Source organism: Poromitra crassiceps, assembly GCF_964638095.1.
Source record: "Poromitra crassiceps genome assembly, chromosome: 5".
In the NCBI taxonomy this organism is placed as follows: Eukaryota; Metazoa; Chordata; class Actinopteri; order Beryciformes; family Melamphaidae; genus Poromitra; species Poromitra crassiceps.
Window position 1 is genome coordinate 59883221 of NC_139642.1, and position 23256 is coordinate 59906476.

The following is a 23256-nucleotide window of genomic DNA, read 5'->3' on the forward strand; positions in this document are numbered from 1 at the left end:
TTGAGTTACATTTGATTAAATCAAATATATCACATATTTCAAAAAGATACAATCATTTCCTAATCAAACGGTGTGTTTTTATGCAAATAACCACTACAGATGACAATAACAAAGGAAAAGAATAACATTTAGAATTTTGGATTGTTTACACTGACTTCAAGGCGGTTGAAATTATTTTTCGGGATGGTTCCGGGGCGGCAATGTCATTCTGCTGCTGCTGTTGTTTTGGTGAAAGTAATGCAAAAGTAGTGTAATAAGTAATGAGTTACTCTACACAGACAGTAATATTGTAAAGTAACGTATTACTTTCAAATGAAAGTAACTAGTAATATGTAGTATATTACATTTTGAAAGTAACTTGCCCAACACTGCTCACGATGCAGTAGGTCACGGGTTTGTTCCAGCCTTAGAACTTGTTATGGATTTATTGAAATGTCCATGGAGAAAATGAATGGGGGTGATTTGACGATCAGTAAGTAGCTAGGCACGGCTTTGTAAGTGAAAACATCCCACAGACTGAGGCGCAGTGTAATCACTTCTTCCCGCCATCAGGTTGTTTTGACGTCAGTCTCAGAAGAACAATGGAGGGTGTCAGCGTCAGGAAGCTCTGATCCAGAGTCAGATGGCTCTGAGAAGTGATTTGAAGGAGGAGACATTTAGCTGGTCAGACCTCTTCAGCCCGATCAGTCACAGCCTCAACAGTTGAGGCTCAACTAAAATAAATTGTTGCAGTCCTGTGACACCAGAATTCTCACAGACATACATATAAGTGGATTATTTAAGCAATAGCTCATGACAGGCCGTGGTATATGGTCATTATGTCAAGTGTTGGGGGTAACCCATTACAAAAGTAACATATGTAAAATATTACTTTTAGCAGTAACTCAGTAATATAACTTATTACCGGTACTTATAGGATTTCAGTAATATTATACCAGTTACTTTGTCAAGTAACTGAAGTTACAAATTTAGTTCATTTTTTTTTAATCAAAGCACATATTTAAATCATTTCCTAATCAAACTGCTGTGTTTTTATGCAAATAACCACTATAGATGACAATAACAAAGGAAAAGGATAACATTTAGAATTTTGCCTTGTTTACACACTGACTTCAAGACAGTTGAAATTATTTTCCGGGCTGGTTCCGATGTCATTCTGCTACTGCAGTTATTACAGTGAAAGTAACGCAAAAGTAGTGTAATAAGTAACGAGTTACTCTACACAGACAGTAATAATGTTAAGTAACTTATTACTTTCAAATGAAAGTAACTAGTAATATGTAGTATATTACATTTTGAAAGTAACTTGCCCAACACTGATTATATCACAGCTTAAGCCCCCCTACACATGATCTGCGGTAAAACAGCTCTGCGCCCGTCTGTCCCGTTGTTTTCCTATGGGGGAGAGCGTTGCTGCTCAACTAGGCGGTAACGCTACCCTTGGCAACGCGCACAGCTCGATTTTGACACTTTTGCGCTGCGCCCAGAGTTCAAAATATCTCAGCGCTGACAAGAGTTACAACTAAACACTGAGTTAACGCACAAAACAAGAAAAATCGCAACATATCACAGTGTCGCCCTTCGAGAGCGCCATCTCGGAAGTGGATCAGTACACTACGTCTATTAATACAATAAGCGTGGTAAATTATGTAAGGCAGTATTTGTGATATTGTTGTCAGTAGAAGCTTAATAATCATCAAAACAAGGAGTAAGATCACAGAGACAAACACTTTTAATGTTTTCTATATGAACTCTGCTAACTGAAGCCTATTGGTATTTCCCAGAAACATCCAGTAACGACCAGAGAGCAGAATGTCTTCAGCGATGGAGTGACTCGTATCGGTGAGTACTGCTGCCGCAGCCCGGCTCCTCATCACATCGCGTCGGAGAAGGTCAAGGAAAGATGTGGAGGAGAATTCATAGGAAAAGACAACCGCGGTGCTAAGAGACGCTAGGCTACATAATGATGCTAAGAGTATCCACTGCACTGACCCTAGGCTAGGTAATGATGCTAAGAGTATCCACTGCACTGACGCTAGGCTAGGTAATGATGCTAATAGTAGGCTATCCACTGCACTGACACTAGGCTATGTAATGATGCTAAGAGTATCCACTGCACTGACACTAGGCTAGGTAATGATGCTAAGAGTATCCACTGCACTGACGCTAGGCTAGGTAATGATGCTAAGAGTATCCACTGCACTGACGCTAGGCTAGGTAATGATGCTAAGAGTATCGACTGCACTGACGCTAGGTAATGATGCTAAGAGTATCCACTGCACTGACACTAGGCTATGTAATGATGCTAAGAGTATCGACTGCACTGACCCTAGGCTAGGTAATGATGCTAAGAGTATCCACTGCACTGACGCTAGGCTAGGTAATGATGCTAAGAGTATCCACTGCACTGACGCTAGGCTAGGTAATGATGCTAAGAGTATTGACTGCACTGACGCTAGGTAATGATGCTAAGAGTATCCACTGCACTGACACTAGGCTATGTAATGATGCTAAGAGTATCGACTGCACTGACACTAGGCTATGTAATGATGCTAAGAGTATCCACTGCACTGACGCTAGGCTAGGTAATGATGCTAACTAAGAGTATCGACTGCACTGACTCTAGGCTATATGGGTTTTAACCTCCTTGCTAGAGCGTCCATCTCCCATGTCGAAGGTTTCCGTCCGGTCCCCAGCTGCATGGGACTACACCATGCAGGTTACACAGATTCAAGAGTACAGCAGCATTTCTCATGAACATTAGCCTTGCCTCTTTGAAAGTTGTGGGACGTTAGAAATACACTTTATGCTCGGTAACATACGCTAATTCAGATTATCTTTAATAACACACACCATGTACCCTCTCCTAACCACATCAAACAGGCCTGGCTCTACAGGGCTGCGGTGGCTGCCAGGCTGTTTACCTGCTGCTGCTGCTGCTGTGTCAATATTAGCTTATTAGCTTCCATTTATTACAATGACCATCAGTCAGATCAGCCTTTCTGTTTACTGAGCACATTGATACACTGAGCTGTCAGCCCACAGCACAGGACTCCAGAGAGACTCCGCCCACACCGACAGACTCCACCCACACCAGCAGACTCCGCCCCCACACTGACAGCTGACAGGTGTAAACAGACAGATACTGACCCTCCACTTGGTTCATCTGGTTGGTTGGAGTTAAGCCGGTTTCACACACACAACTATTGCCAGGATTAGTGGAGAGTAGTACAGCTGTGTTGTGTAGTTGTGGAGAGAGGAGAGGAGAGAGTAGTAGGCTACAGCTGTGTAGGAGTGGAGAGAGTAGTACAGCTGTGTAGGAGTGGAGAGAGGAGAGGAGAGGAGAGGAGAGGAGAGGAGAGGAGAGGAGAGGAGAGGAGAGGAGAGGAGAGGAGAGGAGAGGAGAGGAGAGGAGAGGAGAGGAGAGAGCAGTATGACTGTATGGGAGAGGAGAGAGAGGAGTAACGGCTGTGTGGAAGTGTGTTATTTATTATTTATGTCACCTTTGTTTAACCAGGAAGTCCCATTGCGTTACATGAGCGCTTTTACAAGCAGAGACCTTTAAAAACCGTGTATTTCCCTTTTTGTCATGGGCCAGGTCATGACAGACGTCACTCAGCAGCACACAACTGATCAACTTCGGCCTCGCCCCGCAGCCCGCAGCTTTTATTTATTATGGTTTTATTGTCTGAAAAATATTTTGGAATTGTGTTTTTGAATATTGTGCGAATGAGTTTTAGTTTGTTTTATATTAACCAATTGAACTGGGCTTTTTTTTTTGGCCTTTTGTCTTGAGTTTTTCTTGATCACTGAGATAACATTGATTTGGCATGAAGTTGATTCAATGTAAAAAAAAAAAAAAAAAAAGTTGCTTCGATGTAGCAAGCGACTTTTGCCATGTTGCTCGTAGCTTAGCTTGCTACATTTCTCTGGGGATATAGCTTCAATGTAGTGAAGCTATATATAAGCGAGCAACTGGTAGCTTAGCTTAAGTATTTCCTTACCTTGCCCATCACTGCTGCTCGGTGGGAGCAGAACAGCACCTTGTTAGGGGTCTCTTCTCTATGGTAAAGACATGCTAGGAGCGCTCCTCTTCCCAGCACATATGCGCCTGACATTTCAACGTTCTCAGCGGCTAGTGTTTTTGGGCGGAGTCTCAAGTAGCCTAGATCAGTGGTTCTCAAATGGGGGTCTGGGGACCCAAAGGGGTCCTTGAGGGGGTTCCAGGGGGTCCCCAGCCAGAAGGGGGGTAATTTATTTTCCCTATAATTCCATTCATAACTAACACAATGACTATTTTGCTAATGGGTTTGATACACTTTCTGTAATAAAACATCTAAAAGCATCAATCTTATTATCATATGGGGGACCGTGGGACAAAATCCTATCAAATGGGGGTCTGTGGTCTACTCTTTGTCAGTTTAGGGGTCTTTCATGTGAAAACATTTGAGAACCACTGGCCGAGATAACAATTCAACTTTTGGAGAAGAGCGCTGCTCATCAATGTCACTTTTTTTAACCGAGCAATCAAAATCGAGGAAGAGAAGTTAACTGTTTGCTTATTTAGTTTTCGCATTATGAGTAGTAGTAATTCTGCCATGCTGTGTGCTGATTGGACAGATTTTGTGTTGGTGTGGGAGGAAAGTGAGGCAGAGCAGAAGGAGGAGGAGGGCGGAGCCAACGCATTCCACAGGAAGTGGAGGGAGGACTTCCTGTCCAGGCTGCGGGGCACCGGTCTGCTGCAGGAGCTGGTGAGGAAAACTAGCTCACCCAAAAACACTGTTCACCCGAAAACTAACGCAGCCAAAAACACTGCTGACCTGGGGCCAGTTGCACCAACTGGTCTTACACTGGTCTTAAGCTAAGTTGGGCGTAACTTTACGACCTAACAGCTACGCCGGTTGCACCAAGAGGGCTTAAGCCTTCTTTTCACTATGCCCAGGCGTAACTCTTACGCCTGGTCAGGAGGAGGCGTAGCGCCTGCCTGTCTCCGCGGAGACCTTTTTGAGTCCTTACCGTCATCGTCGTAACACAGCCAGTTCTCCGTCTTTGAAAGCACGATGTTAGATTACAACAAACTAGTTGTGTGGCTTAGCCTTCCCAAATGTTGCTGTTAATTTTTTTAGAATTTAATACATAGAATTGGGAACGTTACATTCAATTTCATTCAGACTGTCTGGCTCAATCGCCGCCATTTTTCCCCCGGAGCGAGGGAGGGTGGGAGGAGTGTAGTGTAGTGATGCACATACAGTAGTGGCTGAGAGAGCGTAGTGGCACAGTGCGCTCCAAGCAGGTCGCGAGGCACACATCATCCAATCAGGGTGCATTCCCTGGCAATTCACATGGACGCGCATTGCTACGACCGGCGTAGTTAAGACCAGACGTAAGCAGGGCCGTAACCAGGGTTCCGAAATAGGGGAGGTCCAGCAAATTTCCCCCCCCTTTTTTTGCCATATTTAGAGTAATATATCATTTTAAATCAACATTAGGATTATACTGTTGTGATGTCATTATTCAGTATATTCTCTTTCATGTCAACACCTGCTCAGCTCTCCTGTCAACATAATTGTAACTAACAAACACAAACTGTTTTAGCCAAATTCATATCAAAATGACACCTACAAACACAGGTACACAACCCAAGCCGTACACAACACACAAAGTCATCATCGATAATAAAAAGAACATACAGAGGGACATTTATTTATTCCTGATAGGAACGATTGAAAAATAAAATAAAATATATTATGTTGTTTTTAACTTTACACCACCTCTTTTTGTTACTTATTGGGTCATGAAACTGAAACCATGCATATAGCCACCTGCATCCCTGACTTCGGGAGCTTGGCAATTGGCATCATGCATGATTAGCCAGTAGCATCCCAACGTGTCACACAGGTAACATTACTTAAGAGACAGACTAGACACTTACTTTCTTGGTTGTTGCTAAAAAATCTGTCAGTGTCACTCACTGTCTGTCGTTCACTCGCTCACTGTCTCGCAGCTCGCTCACCTTCAATTATCTCGCCAGGCAGACAGACAGTCATCACTCACCACCATGCTGCTGCTCTCTCGGAATCAAGTTACCGCGGACGCGGCGTCAGATGACTTCCTGCCTGACCTGCCTTTCGTTTCAAAATAAAAGCAATCCCGTGTTTTTCATGCTTTTCCATGCAGATTGTTTTATAAAAATAAAAAAAAATCTGAAATATTAGGGGAGGTCCGGACCTCCCCGTGCTCATAGCTAGTTACGGCCATGGACGTAAGCTGTGTTGGTGCAACAGGCGTAAATCCACTCTAAAGACTGGTCTTAACTAAGACCGACGTAGGAGTTACGACCAGGCATAGTTAAGACCACTTGGTGCAACCGGCCCAGAAGACTAACAAATCCGAAAACACGCACCCAAAAACACTGTTCACCTGAAAACGAACGCACACAAAAACAGTTAACCTTCACAGAGGTATGAAAATGAACACACCCAAATACACTGTTCACCTGACAACTAACGCACCCCAAAACAGTTCTCATGGCAGCAGTGGGGTGGGTGGGGCTTTTGTAAAAAACGAAGGAAGAACAAAGAAAACTTTTTAATAAGTAAAGCCTGCACACAAGGTACTGAGTACCTTGGAAGCCCAGCAGTAAAGTGGGAAACTAAATGAGTAACAACTGTATCCTGTGTGTGTGTGTGTGTGTGTGTGTGTGTGTGTGTGTGTGTGTGTGTGTGTGTGTGTGTGTGTTTCTTCAGAAGGAGGTTCTCCAAGTGAAGAAGAAGATCTGCTATGTTCTCCTCAGTGCTCCATGGAGCGTGCTGTGTTACTACGCTGAGGATATCAGCCTGAGGGTTCCACTGCAGGTAACTGCTTCCTCTAACCCTAACCCCATGGGCGGATTTTGACTTTTCTACTTGGGAGGGGGCACCAGAGAGGGCTGGAAAGGGGGGCGGGGACAGCCAAAGTTTGTAGTTTTAGTCGGCGTGGTCATGGTGGGCGTTTGAGACATTTCAATTAATAAAGTTGATGTTTTCAGCCGGGGTCTATTTAGCTGTTGCACACATTACGAATGCACCGCCCACGAGGTTCGTGGTTGGTCAATTCATATGTCTGTCATGCATCTCTTTTTATTTTGTCTTGGGGGGGCGGGCGTTAACCACTTTTGAGAGTTGTGTTCCAGACGTAGATATGCTGATCTACGGCTGGGACTGCGAGACTAGCAAGGCCCTGTCAGAGGCCCCCCTTGTCACAGCTTTAGCAAAGAGATCCAAAGAGTGTGTGTGTGTGTGTGTGTGTGTGTGTGTGTGTGTGTGTGTGTGTGTGTGTGTGTGTGTGTGTGTGTTTTTCTCTCTCCCCCAGGTGGTGACGGCACCAAACAGTAACTGGTCCGATCAGCTTCTGGACCGTCTGTCCCTCCCCAACCCTCTGTCTCAGGATGTCCCCAACTCCCCCAATGTCTACTACACCTGTCCCTTCAGGAGAAGCAAGCTGCACAGGCAGGCCCCTAACTCTGTATATTATAACTACACCTGTCCCTTCAGGAGCAGCAAGCAGCGCCGGGCTGTGAAGCTAATTGAACATTGGTGGCCAAGCTCGGTATTGCAAGTCATGTGATGCCATGCAGCCCAGAAAGAGAAATTCTCATCCACTTACATGGGGAAAGCAGCAGCTGTTCAGCTCAGGAGGGGGGGGGGGATTTCTGGGTGTCACTCAAAGTCAAAAACGCCTCTTTTAATTATCAAATATTTTTTCACGTGCTCATTTTTCTTCAGAAACCACCAAGAGCCGTATTTAAGATGTATTTTCTGATGGTCCATGAACGTGCATCCATGAATGCGCATCAGGCCGCGGGAACGCGACTTCAGCATCATCGTTTCCTTGTTTATGTGAAGCTTCAAACTGGATACGGGTTGGGATACCAGGCTGCTCGGTTTGTTAGCTGTGTGCTGTGTTACTATTGTCCGATTTGGGCTTTTATTAACATATGAAGTCATGTTATTTTATCCTTTACCACAACACAACAATGGTGCGCGGCTCTCAACTTTTCTGGGCTGGCTCTCTGGGCTCTGCTCATGACCGACATGAACGCGCTTCTCCGGACCGGCGGGTAACGTCATGGAATACGTAAAGCAGATATCATGGCAGACATGCTCTCTTCACATTGAGCCGCGTGGTCACGGAAGTGAAACCCGGAAGAAAAGCCTCCGACAGGAGCTTCATGCGCCACTGAGCAGCCTCCGTTCAAATGAATGGGTGGGCGTGTCCTATACCCTATCCAGCCCTTCTAATACATGGCAGCAAGCTGCCCAGGCAGGCCACTAACTCTGTATCTGTCCAGAGGGGAACCATCAGGGACCCAGATACACTCAAAAATCATATTTAAAAAGTCCTCATTAGAGAGAATGTGTGTTTGAATGAATGCATGCATGAATGAAAGCATTTTGCAAGAGATGTGTGTAGTTTTAGCAAAAGTTTAACTGTTGCTGTGGATTGTGGGTAGAGCTCAGTGAAACTGACCTGGCATTATTGTTAGTATTATTGTTAGTATTATTATATTATTATGGTCAATGGAGAGTGTAGTACAGTAACACTATACTGATATAATGATAATAAATAAGCCGACCTCCTGTAACCTTTACCCCGCTAGCCGGGCGCTTCTCGCTCATACTGAACATTAGCGCCCGGCGACCATCAACGCATTTCCAATCAAACAATCACGCCGCTCTCACAAGCAACCGGAAGTGTGGGGGGCATTAGTGAGTAAACAGTCGTATTTCCGGGTTGCTCCAGATGAATGATTTTTGGTTTTTCAAAGACAGAAAAGTGGATTTTATGCAACAATTTGGAAGCAGCAACTATATGTATTTAAAAGAAGAGGATGTTGGCCATCAGATAGCGTCTTCACTTCAAGTTTCTGGCTCAGGTAAGGGTTCATTTTTATACCTAGACGTGAGAGCGGCACGATTGTCTGATTGGAAATGCGTTGATGGTCACCGGCCGCTAATGCTCAGTATGAGCGAGAAGCTAATGCTCAGTAGTATGAGTGAGAAGCTAATGCTCAGTATGAGTGAGAAGCTAATGCTCAGTAGTATGAGTGAGAAGCTAATGCTCAGCATGAGCGAGAAGCTAATGCTCAGTATGAGCGAGAAGCTAATGCTCAGTATGAGCGAGAAGCTAATGCTCAGTATGAGTGAGAAGCTAATGCTCAGTAGTATGAGTGAGAAGCTAATGCTCAGTATGAGTGAGAAGCTAATGCTCAGTAGTATGAGCGAGAAGCTAATGCTCAGTATGAGCGAGAAGCTAATGCTCAGTATGAGCGAGAAGCTAATGCTCAGTATGAGCGAGAAGCTAATGCTCAGTATGAGTGAGAAGCTAATGCTCAGTAGTATGAGTGAGAAGCTAATGCTCAGTATGAGCATTAAGCTAATGCTCAGCATGAGCGAGAAGCTAATGCTCAGTATGAGCGAGAAGCTAATGCTCAGTATGAGCGAGAAGCTAATGCTCAGTAGTATGAGTGAGAAGCTAACGCTCAGTATGAGCGAGAAGCGAATGCTCAGTATGAGCGAGAAGCTAATGCTCAGTAGTATGAGTGAGAAGCTAATGCTCAGTAGTATGAGTGAGAAGCTAATGCTCAGTATGAGCGAGAAGCTAATGCTCAGTATGAGCGAGAAGCTAATGCTCAGTAGTATGAGTGAGAAGCTAATGCTCAGTATGAGCGAGAAGCTAATGCTCAGTATGAGCGAGAAGCGCCCGGCTAGCGGGGTAACTGTAACCTGTGCCTCTGTGGGTGGGGCTGTTTGAGGATGTGTGTTTGTACTGGAGGCACTACTGCAGTGTGTGTGTGTGTGTGTGTGTGTGTGTGTGTGTGTGTGTGTGTGTGTGCACGCGCGCGTGTGAGAGAGAGAGAGAGAGATCAGTTCAGTTTTAAAAGGACAGTGCATATTAATCAACAATACAATGTAAATACACCAGGTTTAGCCAAAAGGCAAATTTTCACCTGTAGTCCCTGGCCAATGTGTTGTAAAAGGCTTCCGGGAGAGAGTAAGAGGAAGGGGGGGGGAGGGGGAGAGAGAGAGACAGAGAAGAAAGAGTGCGCGCACGCGCGCGCGCGTGTGTGTGTGTGTGTGTGTGTGTGTGTGTGTGTTTGTATTGGAGGTGGTGCTGCGCAGTCAGGATCCGTCTGCTAACTGAAACATCCTTAGATAAATAGAAAGATAAACAGAGGAGCTTGTAACTGGTTCAAATCTCAGAGCAGAGGATACTTTGTCTGAACGCTGGAAAAGGTCTGAGAGTTACTGATCTGTAACTTATTTTCACATCCACCATATATAAGAAGTGAGACTTCTTCAACCAAACTCTTGAAAACATTTGAGTTGTAGTATAGTAGTAGTTGTTGTACTTTATTGTCCACAAGGGAAATTAATTTTGTACCTCAGTACAAGCAAACAAGACAATGTACTTGTTAATGAACACCACATTTTGATTTAAAGGAACACGCTAACATTGGAGATTGGCCTATTTGCCATATTGCCGACAGTAAGACGAGAAGATGCCCTTCTCTGTATGTGCAGTAGAAAGTAACCACGCACCCCTCCTGCTAGTTAGCTTAGCACCAGTAATCTGTGGAACGGCTAGCCTGCCTACCCCCCTTAAAGGAGAATTATTATTATTTATTTTTTTACAACCTGGACCTTATTTCCAACTTTAATTATGATTTTTAACTCACCCTGTTTTTTGTGTTTTTTTTGTGAGACCACACCCCTTCTAGACCCAATAGAGACAGTCGGCATGTCTGGGAACGCCCACAAAATGTTATATGGCTGGCGCGCGAGTGGGGTAAAACCGCCCATATATCTCAATGGGCTGACTCACCAAAGGAAGGTGCTGCGGCTCTACACTACAGGTTTGGGGATTCTAGAGCAGAACACAAGACGTCTGTTCAGATGTGCGTTTACTGCTGTGGTCAAATCCCCGATCGTGTCTGCCTGCGCTGGGCTATCAGCTAAATTCTAACTTTGCTGAATGGATAGAACGGGAGATTTACCCCACCCTGACCACGCCCCCAGCCAGGCTGAGCCAGCTAACCCAGCGTCTATGACGAGACATCGCCTAAACCTATACTGAAAGCCTCATCCATCAATACAGAGATCAACCAGTGAGACCACACCCCTTCTAGACCACATAGTGAAAGCCTCATCCATCAATACAGAGATCAACCAGTGAGACCACATCCCTTCTAGACCACATAGTGAAAGCCTCATCCATCAATACAGAGATCAACCAGTGAGACCACATCCCTTCTAGACCACATAGTGAAAGCCTCATCCATCAATAGAGCTCAACAGGCTTTTCGTGACGTAATTTGCCTGGGAAGTAAGTTCCGCGTCCATTTTCCCCGTAGACATTTCGATAAATCCAAATATAACGAGTTTTAAAGCTCGAACCAAGCCAACACGTCTTTCAGAGAATCTTGAGTGACCATAAAACATTCGGTTTAAGCGAGAACAAAAAATAACAAAGGTTTTGTTGTTGTTGTTTTTTTATCCTGCAGATAATTGAAGAACTTTTGTAATGCAAGTAATGCCATAAGTATTTGAATAGTAACTGTAATGTGATTACTGGATTTAGTTACTGTAATGCCTTACACTACTAACGGGTGTAGCTACTAACTACTGTAATGTGATTACAGTAATGTGTGTTACTTTGTAATGCGTTGCCCCCAACAGCCAACTGCCAGTAAACACATTGTGTTGCCTGCTCACAGGTTCCTGGGCACGGACAACAGAGAGACGTTCTTCAAGACCACCCAGAGACACCAGGTGGTGAGTGGACACCACATCTTTGACTGAAGCATGGTGCTTTGATGCAGTTATGGGCAGGCGGTGTCTGTCTGTTAGTCACCATTTGCGTCATCTTTTGTGTCACAATTGGGTCGACTAAATCTACGGTAGAATTGACGTGACGTGAGAGCGATTTAGTCCATCCTGCACTCCAGATGAACAATCCCAGAATGCAACACGCAAGCTTGCGTTGCATTGCATTGCATTGCATTGTGGGATTGATTTGCATTGCATTCTGGGATTAACTCCCACGCCCCCATTATTTGCGCTCCTCCGTACGATGGCAGTATGCAAGGATTTTGGGCACACCTATTTTTCAGAGCAGCAGATCGAGCAGGTGGGAGCACAAAGGTGCTTGCTATGTCATGGCACTGGGTGCACGGCCTGAAATTGCCAGCAGGTGCGCAGGTGGACGATAGGAAAGAGAGCCAGCGCGCAGACGCAAACGCTACCTGTCCGTCTACTGTACCTGCTGTGTGTCCTGTCTATGTATCTAGCTCTATGAGATCCTGGCCCGCACGCCATACGGCTCGCTGAAGAACGGCGAGGTGGGGATCGACAGACTGCTGAGTGAGCACGTCTTCGCTGCTGCCTACCCACTGCATGAGGTGAGACACCTGTCTGCCTACCCACTGCATGAGGTGAGACACCTGTCTGCCTACCCACTGCATGAGGTGAGACACCTGTCTGCCTACCACTGCATGAGGTGAGACACCTGTCTGCCTACCCACTGCATGAGGTGAGACACCTGTCTGCCTACCCACTGCATGAGGTGAGACACCTGTCTGCCTACCCACTGCATGAGGTGAGACACCTGTCTGCCTGTCCGTCTCTACCTGTGTGTTATATTACCCACTGCATGAGGTGAGACACCTGTCTGCCTGTCCGTCTCTACCTGTGTGTTATATTACCCACTGCATGAGGTGAGACACCTGTCTGCCTGTCCGTCTCTACCTGTGTGTTATATCACTGCATGAGGTGAGACACCTGTCTGCCTGTCCGTCTCTACCTGTGTGTTATATCACTGCATGAGGTGAGACACCTGTCTGCCTGTCCGTCTCTACCTGTGTGTTATATCACTGCATGAGGTGAGACACCTGTCTGCCTGTCCGTCTCTACCTGTGTGTTATATCACTGCATGAGGTGAGACACCTGTCTGCCTGTCCGTCTCTACCTGTGTGTTATACCACTGCATGAGGTGAGACACCTGTCTGCCTGTCCGTCTCTACCTGTGTGTTATATCACTGCATGAGGTGAGACACCTGTCTGCCTGTCCGTCTCTACCTGTGTGTTATATCACTGCATGAGGTGAGACACCTGTCTGCCTGTCCGTCTCTACCTGTGTGTTATATCACTGCATGAGGTGAGACACCTGTCTGCCTGTCCGTCTCTACCTGTGCGTTATATTCAGTTGTAAGATGGGGTCTGTAAGCTGTCATATTTTTTACTTGGTCTGTCTCTTTAACAGCTAGCATAGCATTCATAAGATGCTCTGAGTCACCCAGTCTTATACTCTAGTGGGGGTAGAGGGAACTGCAATATTTTATTTATTTATTTATTTATTTATTTGACCTTTATTTAACCATGTTGGTCTCATTGAGATTAAACACCTCTTTTGCAAGAGAGACCTGGCCAAAAAGCAGCACAAGCTTACAGACATACAGTTACAACATAACATATCACCACAACATTTGCATATTAGGCAACTAACAACAGAAGATTAAAAGAAACTAGAATGTCTACATTTCCTACCGAAAATGTAATTGTGCTTGCTGTCCTCGCCATGCACCGCCTGGCTTGCAAGGTCCCTGCCCATGCAATTAGGGGGACTAAAGCTTCTGGCATACTCTTCGCGCCCAGCCAAGCGCATAGGGCGCGCGGCGATTATGACGTCATCGCACGGGGCGTGTCGGGGGGCGAGGCCTGAGCGCAGTGCGGCGCGTCCATGGAGATTTTTCTATCAGCGCGTCGGGTTTTGCTGCCTGTGCCTGTGAGATCTCCGTGGTAGGCTATCAGCGGATATCTGCTGTGATTCCTCCTCACCGTCGTAAAGTCACCTTTGAAGCATGACGTTCGATTATACCGAACTAGTTGTGTGGCTTAGCCTTCCCAAATGTTGAGGGTCGTTTTTTAGAATTTAATACATAGAATTGGGAACGTTACATTCAATTTCATTCAGACTGCCTGGAGGAGCGAGCTGAGCACTGAGTATGTTCTGTTTTGGCCTGCGCAGAGTGCGTGCGCCCTCCCCGGAGCCCCGCCTCCAGCGCGTGCGCGAAGAGTATGCCAGAAGCTTAATGCTGCCTTCCAGACACCTGGGACGTGGGTGTTTCCCAGTGGAAAAGTCCCAGTCCCCACCTTCAACACAATATTTCTCCTATAGGCTCAGAGTACATCCGTCCACACCTGTACCAAGTTTGGTTAGCATCGGACGATCTTTGTGAAATAGGCCCCACCCACCGAACTTTGGAAGTCGATTATATGGCAACAGTGCGTTTTTTTCAAAAACCACAAAACAGTGTTGTGCAGGGCACTCAGCACATGATGTGTGCTTTGGTTTGGTGAAGATTGGACAAAGTTTCAAGGAGAAATCGCAAAAAAACTGTTTTGGACAAAATGCAAAATGGCGGAAAATCTAGTCTGACGAAAATGGGCGTGGCCTAGATGAGTAGATACAGAAGGACCCAAGGAATCCAGGGAAAAAATAAGTTTGATGATAGACCCTACGGTTCAAAAGTTATGGACCAGAATGTAAAGAGGGCTGTTATAGCGCCACCATCTGCTCAATTTGTGTAATATATTTCTCATATAGGCTCAGAGTACATCCATCCACACCTGTACCAAGTTTGGTTAGCATCGGACGATCTTTGTGAAATAGGCCCCACCCACAGAAATGTGGAAGTCGATTATATCGCAACGGTGCGTTTTTTTCAAAAACATCCAAATTAGTATTGTGCAGGACAGTCCCCACATGATGTGTCCGTTGGTTTGGTGAAGATTGGACAAAATTTCAAGGAGAAATTGCAAAAAAAACTGTTTTGGACAAAATGCAAAATGGCGGAAAATCTAGTCTGACGGAAATGGGCGTGGCCTAGTTGAGTAGATGCGGGAGGACCCAAGGAATCCAGGGAAAAAAGAAGTTTGATGATAGACCCTACGGTTCAAAAGTTATGGACCAAAAGGTAAGGAGGGCTGGTATAGCTGTTCAATTGGTGCAATTTTTTCGTGTAGAATAAAAGGCCCCTCTGTGCACCTCCCTACCAAGTTTGGTAGCTGTAGCAGTTATGGTTTCTGAATTACAGCTAATTTACTGCAAGATTTTTCCAAACCCCATGCAAGTCAATGGGGAAAAACTGCGCTTAATGGCGAATAGCGGCCAAACCGCTTTCACAAACCCTTAGCAAAGTTATAGCACACCTGTCCTCAATAAGCCGCTCATTTTGAGGTCTGGCATGTCTATGTGGCGCAAAAATTGTGGGAGTTATTACGCGCCGAAAAAAGTGGATAGCACCTATAATAATAAGTATGTCGGACTTTAAGATTGTGCCTTGCTTGTCAGCAAGCACAATAAAAAGAATCAAAATCAAATTTCACATTGAAGGCAGGCAGGATTCTAAGCTGCTATGTAAGCTATGCTATGTAAACTATCTGCTATGTAAGCTAACTTATGTAAGCTTACTATTTAAGCTGTGTCCAGCTTACATAGTGCTGCCATAGGAGCATGTGTGTGTTTGTGTGTGTGTGTGTGTGTGTGTGTGTGTGTGTGTGTGTGTGTGTGTGTGTGTGTGTGTGTGTGTGTGTGTGTGTGTGTGTGTGTGTGTGTGTGTGTGAGCGAGAGAGAGAGAGAGAGCGCGTGAACGGTGATGCTCACTGCAGAGCACATGATCCTGTGTGTGACCCATGTGTTGGGTTCCCCACACCCGCGAAGGGTATAAGGAGTGAGAGAGGGAATCTGATTGGTCTGATTCATGTAACGCCCAGACTCTGGGCTTTACATCAATCAGACCAATCAGTGTGGCCTGCATAATTCTCGCTATAACCAGATGCATTTAAAGCTTTTGTGCTGCCCGCAGAGGCATTTTGCACAGGAGGGAGAATACCAATGCCTGTGGCCACGCCCCCAATTTGCGCTGCGCCCAGTGTTAAACATGCACAAGGGCTAAATTACCGCTTTTGCTAAGATAGGGCCCCAGGACTTTTGCAAGAACTGATAAGTTTGAGATGAGCCTGTACTTATACAGAAGTGAGGGTTCTCCTCCTTTTTTTCAATATTTTAGTATGCCATTTTTCTCAGAACAATACAAAAAAGAACAAGCTCAGACACAGGAAAGGAAAAGAAATAAAAGTCATATTTATTTTTTCTTTAAAATTTGTCTAAACAATTAATGAATTGACTATTTAAAAAAAATATTAATTTTCTGTTGATCAACTAATCTATTAATCAACTAATTGTTGCAGCTCTACTTGACCCAGTAACAACACTATCCTCGTCTCTCCACAAGACCGGCGACAGAAAACCTTAGAAGTAGCTTCCTGGTTTTTGTGTACTAGGCGTCTTGTGCAGTATGTGCGCTTGATTCCTAGACTCGCCTGCTGCGTGGGTTTGCTAGCTTGGCTGCTGTGCGGCCTCGCCTGCCCTGCATCTCGCCAAGCTGGCCCTGCAGCTCGCATACACAGCTCGGCCGGGGCGGGGCTTCGCCTGCCCCACAGCTCGACCACTGTGCGGGCTCACTTGCGACATCACTGATGATGTCACAACTTTGCATCACAATTACTCACAATTGCTGTCTCTGTTAGCCTGTCAGCTGTCTTGTCTCTGTTTGACCACGGGTGGCGCCTACTTAAGGTGATTAGCAACGAGTTCTTACATTATTATAAATCAGCTCCATAAAGAAATAAAGAGTGATGGAAAGCTAATGGGAAATAAAGGTCAAAATGGGCACCCACTGACGTCCGTAACCTGTCCGTCTGTCCATGTGCAGGGTCCAGTCCAGCCCTCTGCCCCCTCTCTGTCCCCCCAGTCTCTGGGTCTGAGGCAGATCCTGCACACTTACTGGGCCCGCTGGTCCTGCTGGAGACGCTACCAACCTCTGGACCACATCAGAGAGTACTATGGAGAGAAGATAGCGCTGTACTTCGCCTGGCTGGGTAGCTATAGCCTACTACTAATACTACTACTATGACTACTAACAACAACAAGGGGGAGGGGAGAAGTCTGCTGAAGCCTGGCTCACACAGCACACTGCAGGCAGGACCTGTGTGACGCGAGGTTAGTCTCAAAGGTAGTGAGGACTTGGCCCTCCCATTTTGAGCAAAGATATGATTGGTCAATTTAGCTGTCATTTAAAATACTATCTCACAAACACACACACACACACACACACACACACACACACACACACACACACACACACACACCGGCCCTCCGCTGAAATTCTGTGGGCAAGGCCTATCACACCTCTTCCCAGCAACTGTAAAGTGCAAAATATGATAGGCTGACCCTTCACCGTCCAACACAAACTGAATAGGTATAGCTTTAATGGGTTTATTTCCTCTGAAACATGTTGCTTGTCAAATTATGAATTAATAAAATAAAATTAGAAAAGATTACTTTTTAAATATTATTCTTTAGTATATCTTAGGCCCTCAGAGAGGGTCTCTGACAGTACCCCTCTGAATTGGTTACACAGCAATGCCAGCCTTCTCAAACAAAAACTAAAGTTTGGTAATGTTATGCTGGGCAGATGTCGGCATTTGTGAAATTTGGCTTGTAACTTTAACATTGAAGGTATACTATGCAACTATATAATTAAAAAATCATTTTTTATCCTTATAGAAAAGTTTCCCCTCAAAAACATCAATTTCAACCAACCAGTGTTTATTTGTTTATTTAAACGGATCCCCATTAGCTGACGCCAAGACGCCAGCTATCTTCCTGGGGTCCAAGCAGCAATATACATTACATCACAGGCATGGGGGGGGGAATGGTAAAAAACCAGGGTGAAACGAGACGCGATGACGTCAGTAGCTGTCAGTGTAGCCGATAGTTGTTGTTTCTTTTAAACAGACAAATGTGATTAGTAGTTTGTTTTTTTTACCTTGACCGTTTCGACTGACATCTGCAGTCTTCCTCAGAAGCGTCAAATGACAGCTGTGACGTGTCAACAGCTGTTTTGAGCAGGCGTGGCCGGCCTGACAGATCTGACAGATCTACTACACATATGTCTGTTTAAAAGAAACAAAAACTATCATTTGAACAAAGAAGACATAATGAACCTAATTGAGCTGTCAGTGTAGCTATCAGCAGTCAGTTACGTCAGTAGTCGTAACTGTTCTGTTTGTGAATGCAGGTTTCTACCTGTCGTAACTGTTCTGTAGTTTTCTACCTGTTGTAACTGTTCTGTTTGTGAATGCAGGTTTCGACCTGTCGTAACTTCTGTAGTTTTTGACCTGTTACATAACTGTTCTGTTTGTGACTGTAGGTTTCGTCCTATCGTAGCTGTTCTGTTTGTGAATGCACGTTTCTACCTGTCGTAACTGTTATGTAGTTTTCTACCTGTCGTAACTGTAGGCTACTGTTTGTGAATGCAGGTAGGCTACTACCTGTCATAACTGTTCTGTAGTTTTCTACCTGTCGTAACTGTTCTGTAGTTTTCGACCTGTTGCGTAACTGTTCTGTTTGTGACTGTAGGTTTCGACCTGTCATAACTGTTCCGTTTGTGACTGTACTGTAGGTTTCTACCTGTCGTAGCTGTTCTGTTTGTGACTGTATGTTTCTACCTGTCATAACTGTTCTGTTTGTGCCTGTAGGTTTCTACCTCTCGTAACTGTTCTGTTCTACCTGTCGTAACTGTTCTGTTCTACCTGTCGTAACTGTTCTGTTCTACCTGTCGTAACTGTTCTGTGTGTGACGGCAGGTTTCTACCTCTCGTAACTGTTCTGTTCTACCTGTCGTAACTGTTCTGTTCTACCTGTCGTAACTGTTCTGTTCTGACGGCAGGTTTCTACACGTGCTGGTTGTTACCAGCCTCTCTGGTCGGGACCCTGATCTTCCTGTTTGGATTCTGGCTCATGGCTACCGATGTACCAGTGTGAGTGTGTGTGTGTGTGTGTGTGTGTGTGTGTGTGTGTGTGTGTGTGTGTGTGTGTGTGTGTGTGTGTGTGTGTGTGTGTGTGTGTGTGTGCGTGTGCGTGTGCGTGTGCGTGTGCGCACACAGAAAATAAAGTACAATTATGCTGACAATGGTGATGATGATTGTGTGTGTGTGTGTGTGTGTGTGTGTGTGTGTGTGTGTGTGTAGCAGGGAAGTGTGTGACAGTGGAAACAGCTTCATCATGTGTCCTCTCTGTAACATCTGCTCCTACTGGAACCTCTCCAGCATCTGTGTCACCTACAAGGTACGTGTGTGTGTGTGTGTGTGTGTGTGTGTGTGTGTGTGTGTGTGTGTGCGTGTGCGTGCGTGCGTGCGTGCGTGCGCGTGCATGCGTGCGCGCGTGTGTGTGTGTGTGTGTGTGCGCGCACGTGTGTGTGTGTGTATGTCTGCCTTCCTGTCTGTCTGTACACACAGTATGTACCACATAGGGGTTGCATGACTCCTTTCAAGTCGACCTTTTTACCAATAAATGTGACGTGGATGTTGACTAATCGTCATGTGGTGCAATGCTGCTATATTATATCAAAAAGTAGTCTTGGTCCTTGACTTGATGACAGCCGCCCACGACGGTGTTTAAACTTTACACACAGTCATAATGACTTGGGGAAACTCTCTTGGCGATTAATTTTACACGATTTCAGACGGACAAGCCCGGACAAGCCCGTCTTTATTGTCACACGGTTACACATCAACACATGCACGGAGGGCCACAAACACACACATGCTGACGGTGGCCGGTGAAATTTGTCCTCTGCATTTAACCCATCCTGGCTTTGTCCTGTCCTCCGGGGGGCAGGCCAGGAGCAGTGGTCGCTTTCTCGTACAGCGCCCGGGGACCGACTTCGGATGTTGTCGTCACTGGTCGGATGACGATGACGATCTGATCTTCTGCATGTTTTTAATGGGGGGGGGGGGGGGGGGGGGGGGGGGTTATATACGGAGGAACCCCCCTGGGGGAGCACGGGGAGAACATGCAAACTCCACACAGACAGAAAGGCCCTTACGACGAGATACCCCACCTGGGCAGTAGGCACTGAAGATATGGGGGGAACACAACCACAGCGCCCGCAGTGTCCCAGGCGAGAATCGAACTCAGGACCTTCTGACTGCGAGGCGACAGCTCTACCACTGAGCCACCGTGCCCCTCAACCCTAATATACACTTCTGTACATATAGACTTCCTATGGGAAAAATACATGTTTATAAGTCGACTTCTTTTGACTCCTGGCTCAATTAATTGAATTATTATTATTGTAATTAAGTTGTCACAGTCTATTTTTGGCTCAGTAGAGATCATTGTTGTTTGACAAAAATGTTGTTAAAATTGTAAGAAAAATTATCTCCTATGTTGCTATGGTTAACATTCCATTGATGTTGTTTAAAAGTGGCTAGTGCAGCTGTAACCAAGTTGTTTTATTTGTGTGACGCCTAAACATAACCCATGTTTTATTTGTGTGACGTTGTTTATTTCTTCGTTTATTTCTTTCATTGTTTAGTATCTAAATCTACAGAGATCTGTAGAAAATCATGAATGTAAAGGTAGCTGCAATAAGCTAAGGCTTCAACCTACACCTTTTGAGTATAAACTTGCTTTGGATAATTGTCATAGCTTCAAAGATTTTAGAAACTAACTGTGCGCTCGTGCGTGTGTGTGTGTGTGTGTGTGTGTGTACGTGCGTGCGTGCGTGCGTGCGTGCGTGTGTGTGCGCGCACGTGCGTGTGCATGTGTGTAGGCCGGCTTGCTGTTTGATAACGGAGGCACAGTGTTCTTCAGTGTGTTCATGTCTCTTTGGGCCGTCACCTTCCTGGAGTATTGGAAACGCACCTGCTCTGCCCTCGCCCACCGCTGGGACTGCTCCGACTACCAGGACATGCAGGTCTGTCTGTCTGTGATCAAGTAGCCTACTATAAGTACGCCTACTTACTACAAACTCCATTCAAACTGCAGTTTGAATGGAGTTTGTAGTACAATGTATGAAAGAGTAGGCTAGTTAGAGTTCAACGAAGGCGTGGTCTGAACAGTCCTCCCATAGACTTAAACAGGTACTCGTGTTTTGAATGCGGGACCCAAGATGGCCGACATTCTGTGACTGGAACCCATGTGACACCATGCTACAAGGCTTCTATCCACCTGGAACCCATGTGACATCATGCTACAAGGCATCTATGAACCCATGTGACATCATGCTACAAGACATCTATCCACCTGGAACCCATGTGACATCATGCTACAAGGCATCTATGAACCCATGTGACATCATGCTACAAGGCTTCTATCCACCTGGAACCCATGTGACATCATGCTACAAGGCATCTATGAACCCATGTGACATCATGCTACAAGGCTTCTATCCACCTGGAACCCATGTGACATCATGCTACAAGACATCTATCCACCTTATTTTTGAATGCCCCGCTAATGATTATGGGTGCAAGGTCCGGTCTAGAACATGACTGATTGTTGCAGCTGGTTAACGTAGCCTACTTGGCCGAGGGTCTGCCTGCGGCGCTCGTGCTCAGCGCATTTCCTCATCAAACTCTTGAAAAAAAAGTTGCTTGTCACAAAGAAATAACACTTGTTTGATGACTTATTTGAGGAAATGTAACAAGGTTATCTATCACATCCGCTAACCTGTTGCTCTTTGAACAACTCGGGATATTTATTAGCGAGATGTTTGGCCAAGCTGGACGTGATTGGCTTCCTTAGTAACTGTTTCTGACTCTATAGGTTTCTATAGTAACTGTTTCTGACTGTTAGGTTTCTATAGCAGCCTAACTATTTCTGACTGTAGGTTTCTATTGTGGATGCACCAACCAATTTCAATTGACTAGGCCGATTTAGATGTTTAGCTGCGGTCAGCATTTTCACCCTAGGAGGCTGGAATTTGGCATGGAGCTCAAGTGTGTGTGTGTGTGTGTGTGTGTGTGTGTGTGTGTGTGTGTGTGTGTGTGTGTGTGTGTGTGTGTGTGTGTGTGTGTGTGTGTGTGTGTGTGTGTGTGTGTGTGTGTGTGTGTGTGTTTGTGTTCATGCCAAACGGCTAAAAGGGGAGCGGTGGGGTAATTTCATAATGGAGTGGATGACGTCACACTCTGACATCACATATCTATTGCACTTTTGTGCTTGTTTATAGTCTGACCTGCCGATTCAGAATTCCTTCAGAAATTCAGAAACTCCACTGGTGCATCCTCCTGTCTTTGTTGAAGTGTTGTTATTGAGTCTACTTCTGCAATAACCGCACTTACGGCCAGGCACGGACTGCATAATCGGGCACGTCGGGCAAATGCCCGATGGCCTGGCCTGCAAAAAAAAAAAAAAATGTGGTGCCCGCAGTCAGGCCACTCACTGAACAGCAGGCCAGGCGCCGTCTACTGGTTTACTAGTGGTTTTATTACTTTATTAGTTAGTCTGAAGTAATAATTACACTTCAGGGTTAAAGTGGGTGCATCTCATTGTAAAATTGGACTCGGCCCAAATTGGGTTTCAAACGGCCCTAATTGGGCTTCAAACGGCCCAAATCTGGCTTCAAACGACCCAAATTGGGTTTCAAACGGCCCAAATTGGGCTTCAAACGGCCCAAATCTGGCTTCAAACAAACCAAATTAGGCTTCAAATGGCCCAAATGACCTTAGTACGTGTCTAGTTTTCATAGTACCCGTTTCTGACTGTCAGGTTCTAAAATAAACCGTAACTGTTTAAGACTTACCTCTGAACTTCTGTCCTCCCTCCAGGAGCGACCTCGGCCAGAGTTCACCGCCATGGCGCCCATGACCATGAGGAACCCAGTGACGGGCGCTGAGGAACCCTACTTCCCCGATAAACTACGACGCAACAGAACGCTCACTGGCTGCATGGTCATCATCACCATGGTGACAGCTTGACTCCTGGTCTCTGACCCCTATATAAAAAGAACAGGGCCTGTTTGCCTAGCCCAGGGGTTTGTTTACCATCTGAAAACATTAGTTCTGCCTGTATTGTTCCTACTTGGTGCTTGTCTACAAACTGTATGATAGTTAGGTGAATGGAAAAAACGCAAAGTGAACTTGATTGATTAACCAATACTGTAGAGGGCCACGTATAGAATATTTTGAGAGACAAGCCGAGGGCCACTTAAAATCGGTCCGCATGCCACAATTGGCCCTCGGGCCAGACTTTGGACATGCCTGGCCTAGACTGTCTGTACTGATAACATTACTAGCCTTTATTTTTGTAAATCTTCCATATCACAAAGTTGGCTGAAAAGGTTACATAAAGTTATTGTGCATTTAAGCCC

At 45.5% G+C, this 23256-nt stretch overlaps 1 protein-coding gene across 1 annotated transcript in view; it reads left to right on the top strand.

Annotated features, from left to right (window-relative positions):
- Nucleotides 1–4577: 4577 nt before the first annotated feature.
- Nucleotides 4578–23256, top strand: part of ano7 (anoctamin 7) — a gene marked incomplete at its 5' end in the record, with an annotated part of 38812 nt that continues 20133 nt past the window's right edge. The window contains 10 exons of the mRNA XM_083636824.1: nt 4578–4751; nt 6747–6854; nt 7351–7487; nt 11756–11813; nt 12329–12439; nt 16814–16979; nt 18832–18922; nt 19133–19229; nt 20719–20862; nt 22715–22852. Of these exons, the coding sequence (XP_083492950.1) occupies nt 4578–4751; nt 6747–6854; nt 7351–7487; nt 11756–11813; nt 12329–12439; nt 16814–16979; nt 18832–18922; nt 19133–19229; nt 20719–20862; nt 22715–22852 (1224 nt within the window). The remainder of the gene's footprint in view (nt 4752–6746; nt 6855–7350; nt 7488–11755; nt 11814–12328; nt 12440–16813; nt 16980–18831; nt 18923–19132; nt 19230–20718; nt 20863–22714; nt 22853–23256) is intronic.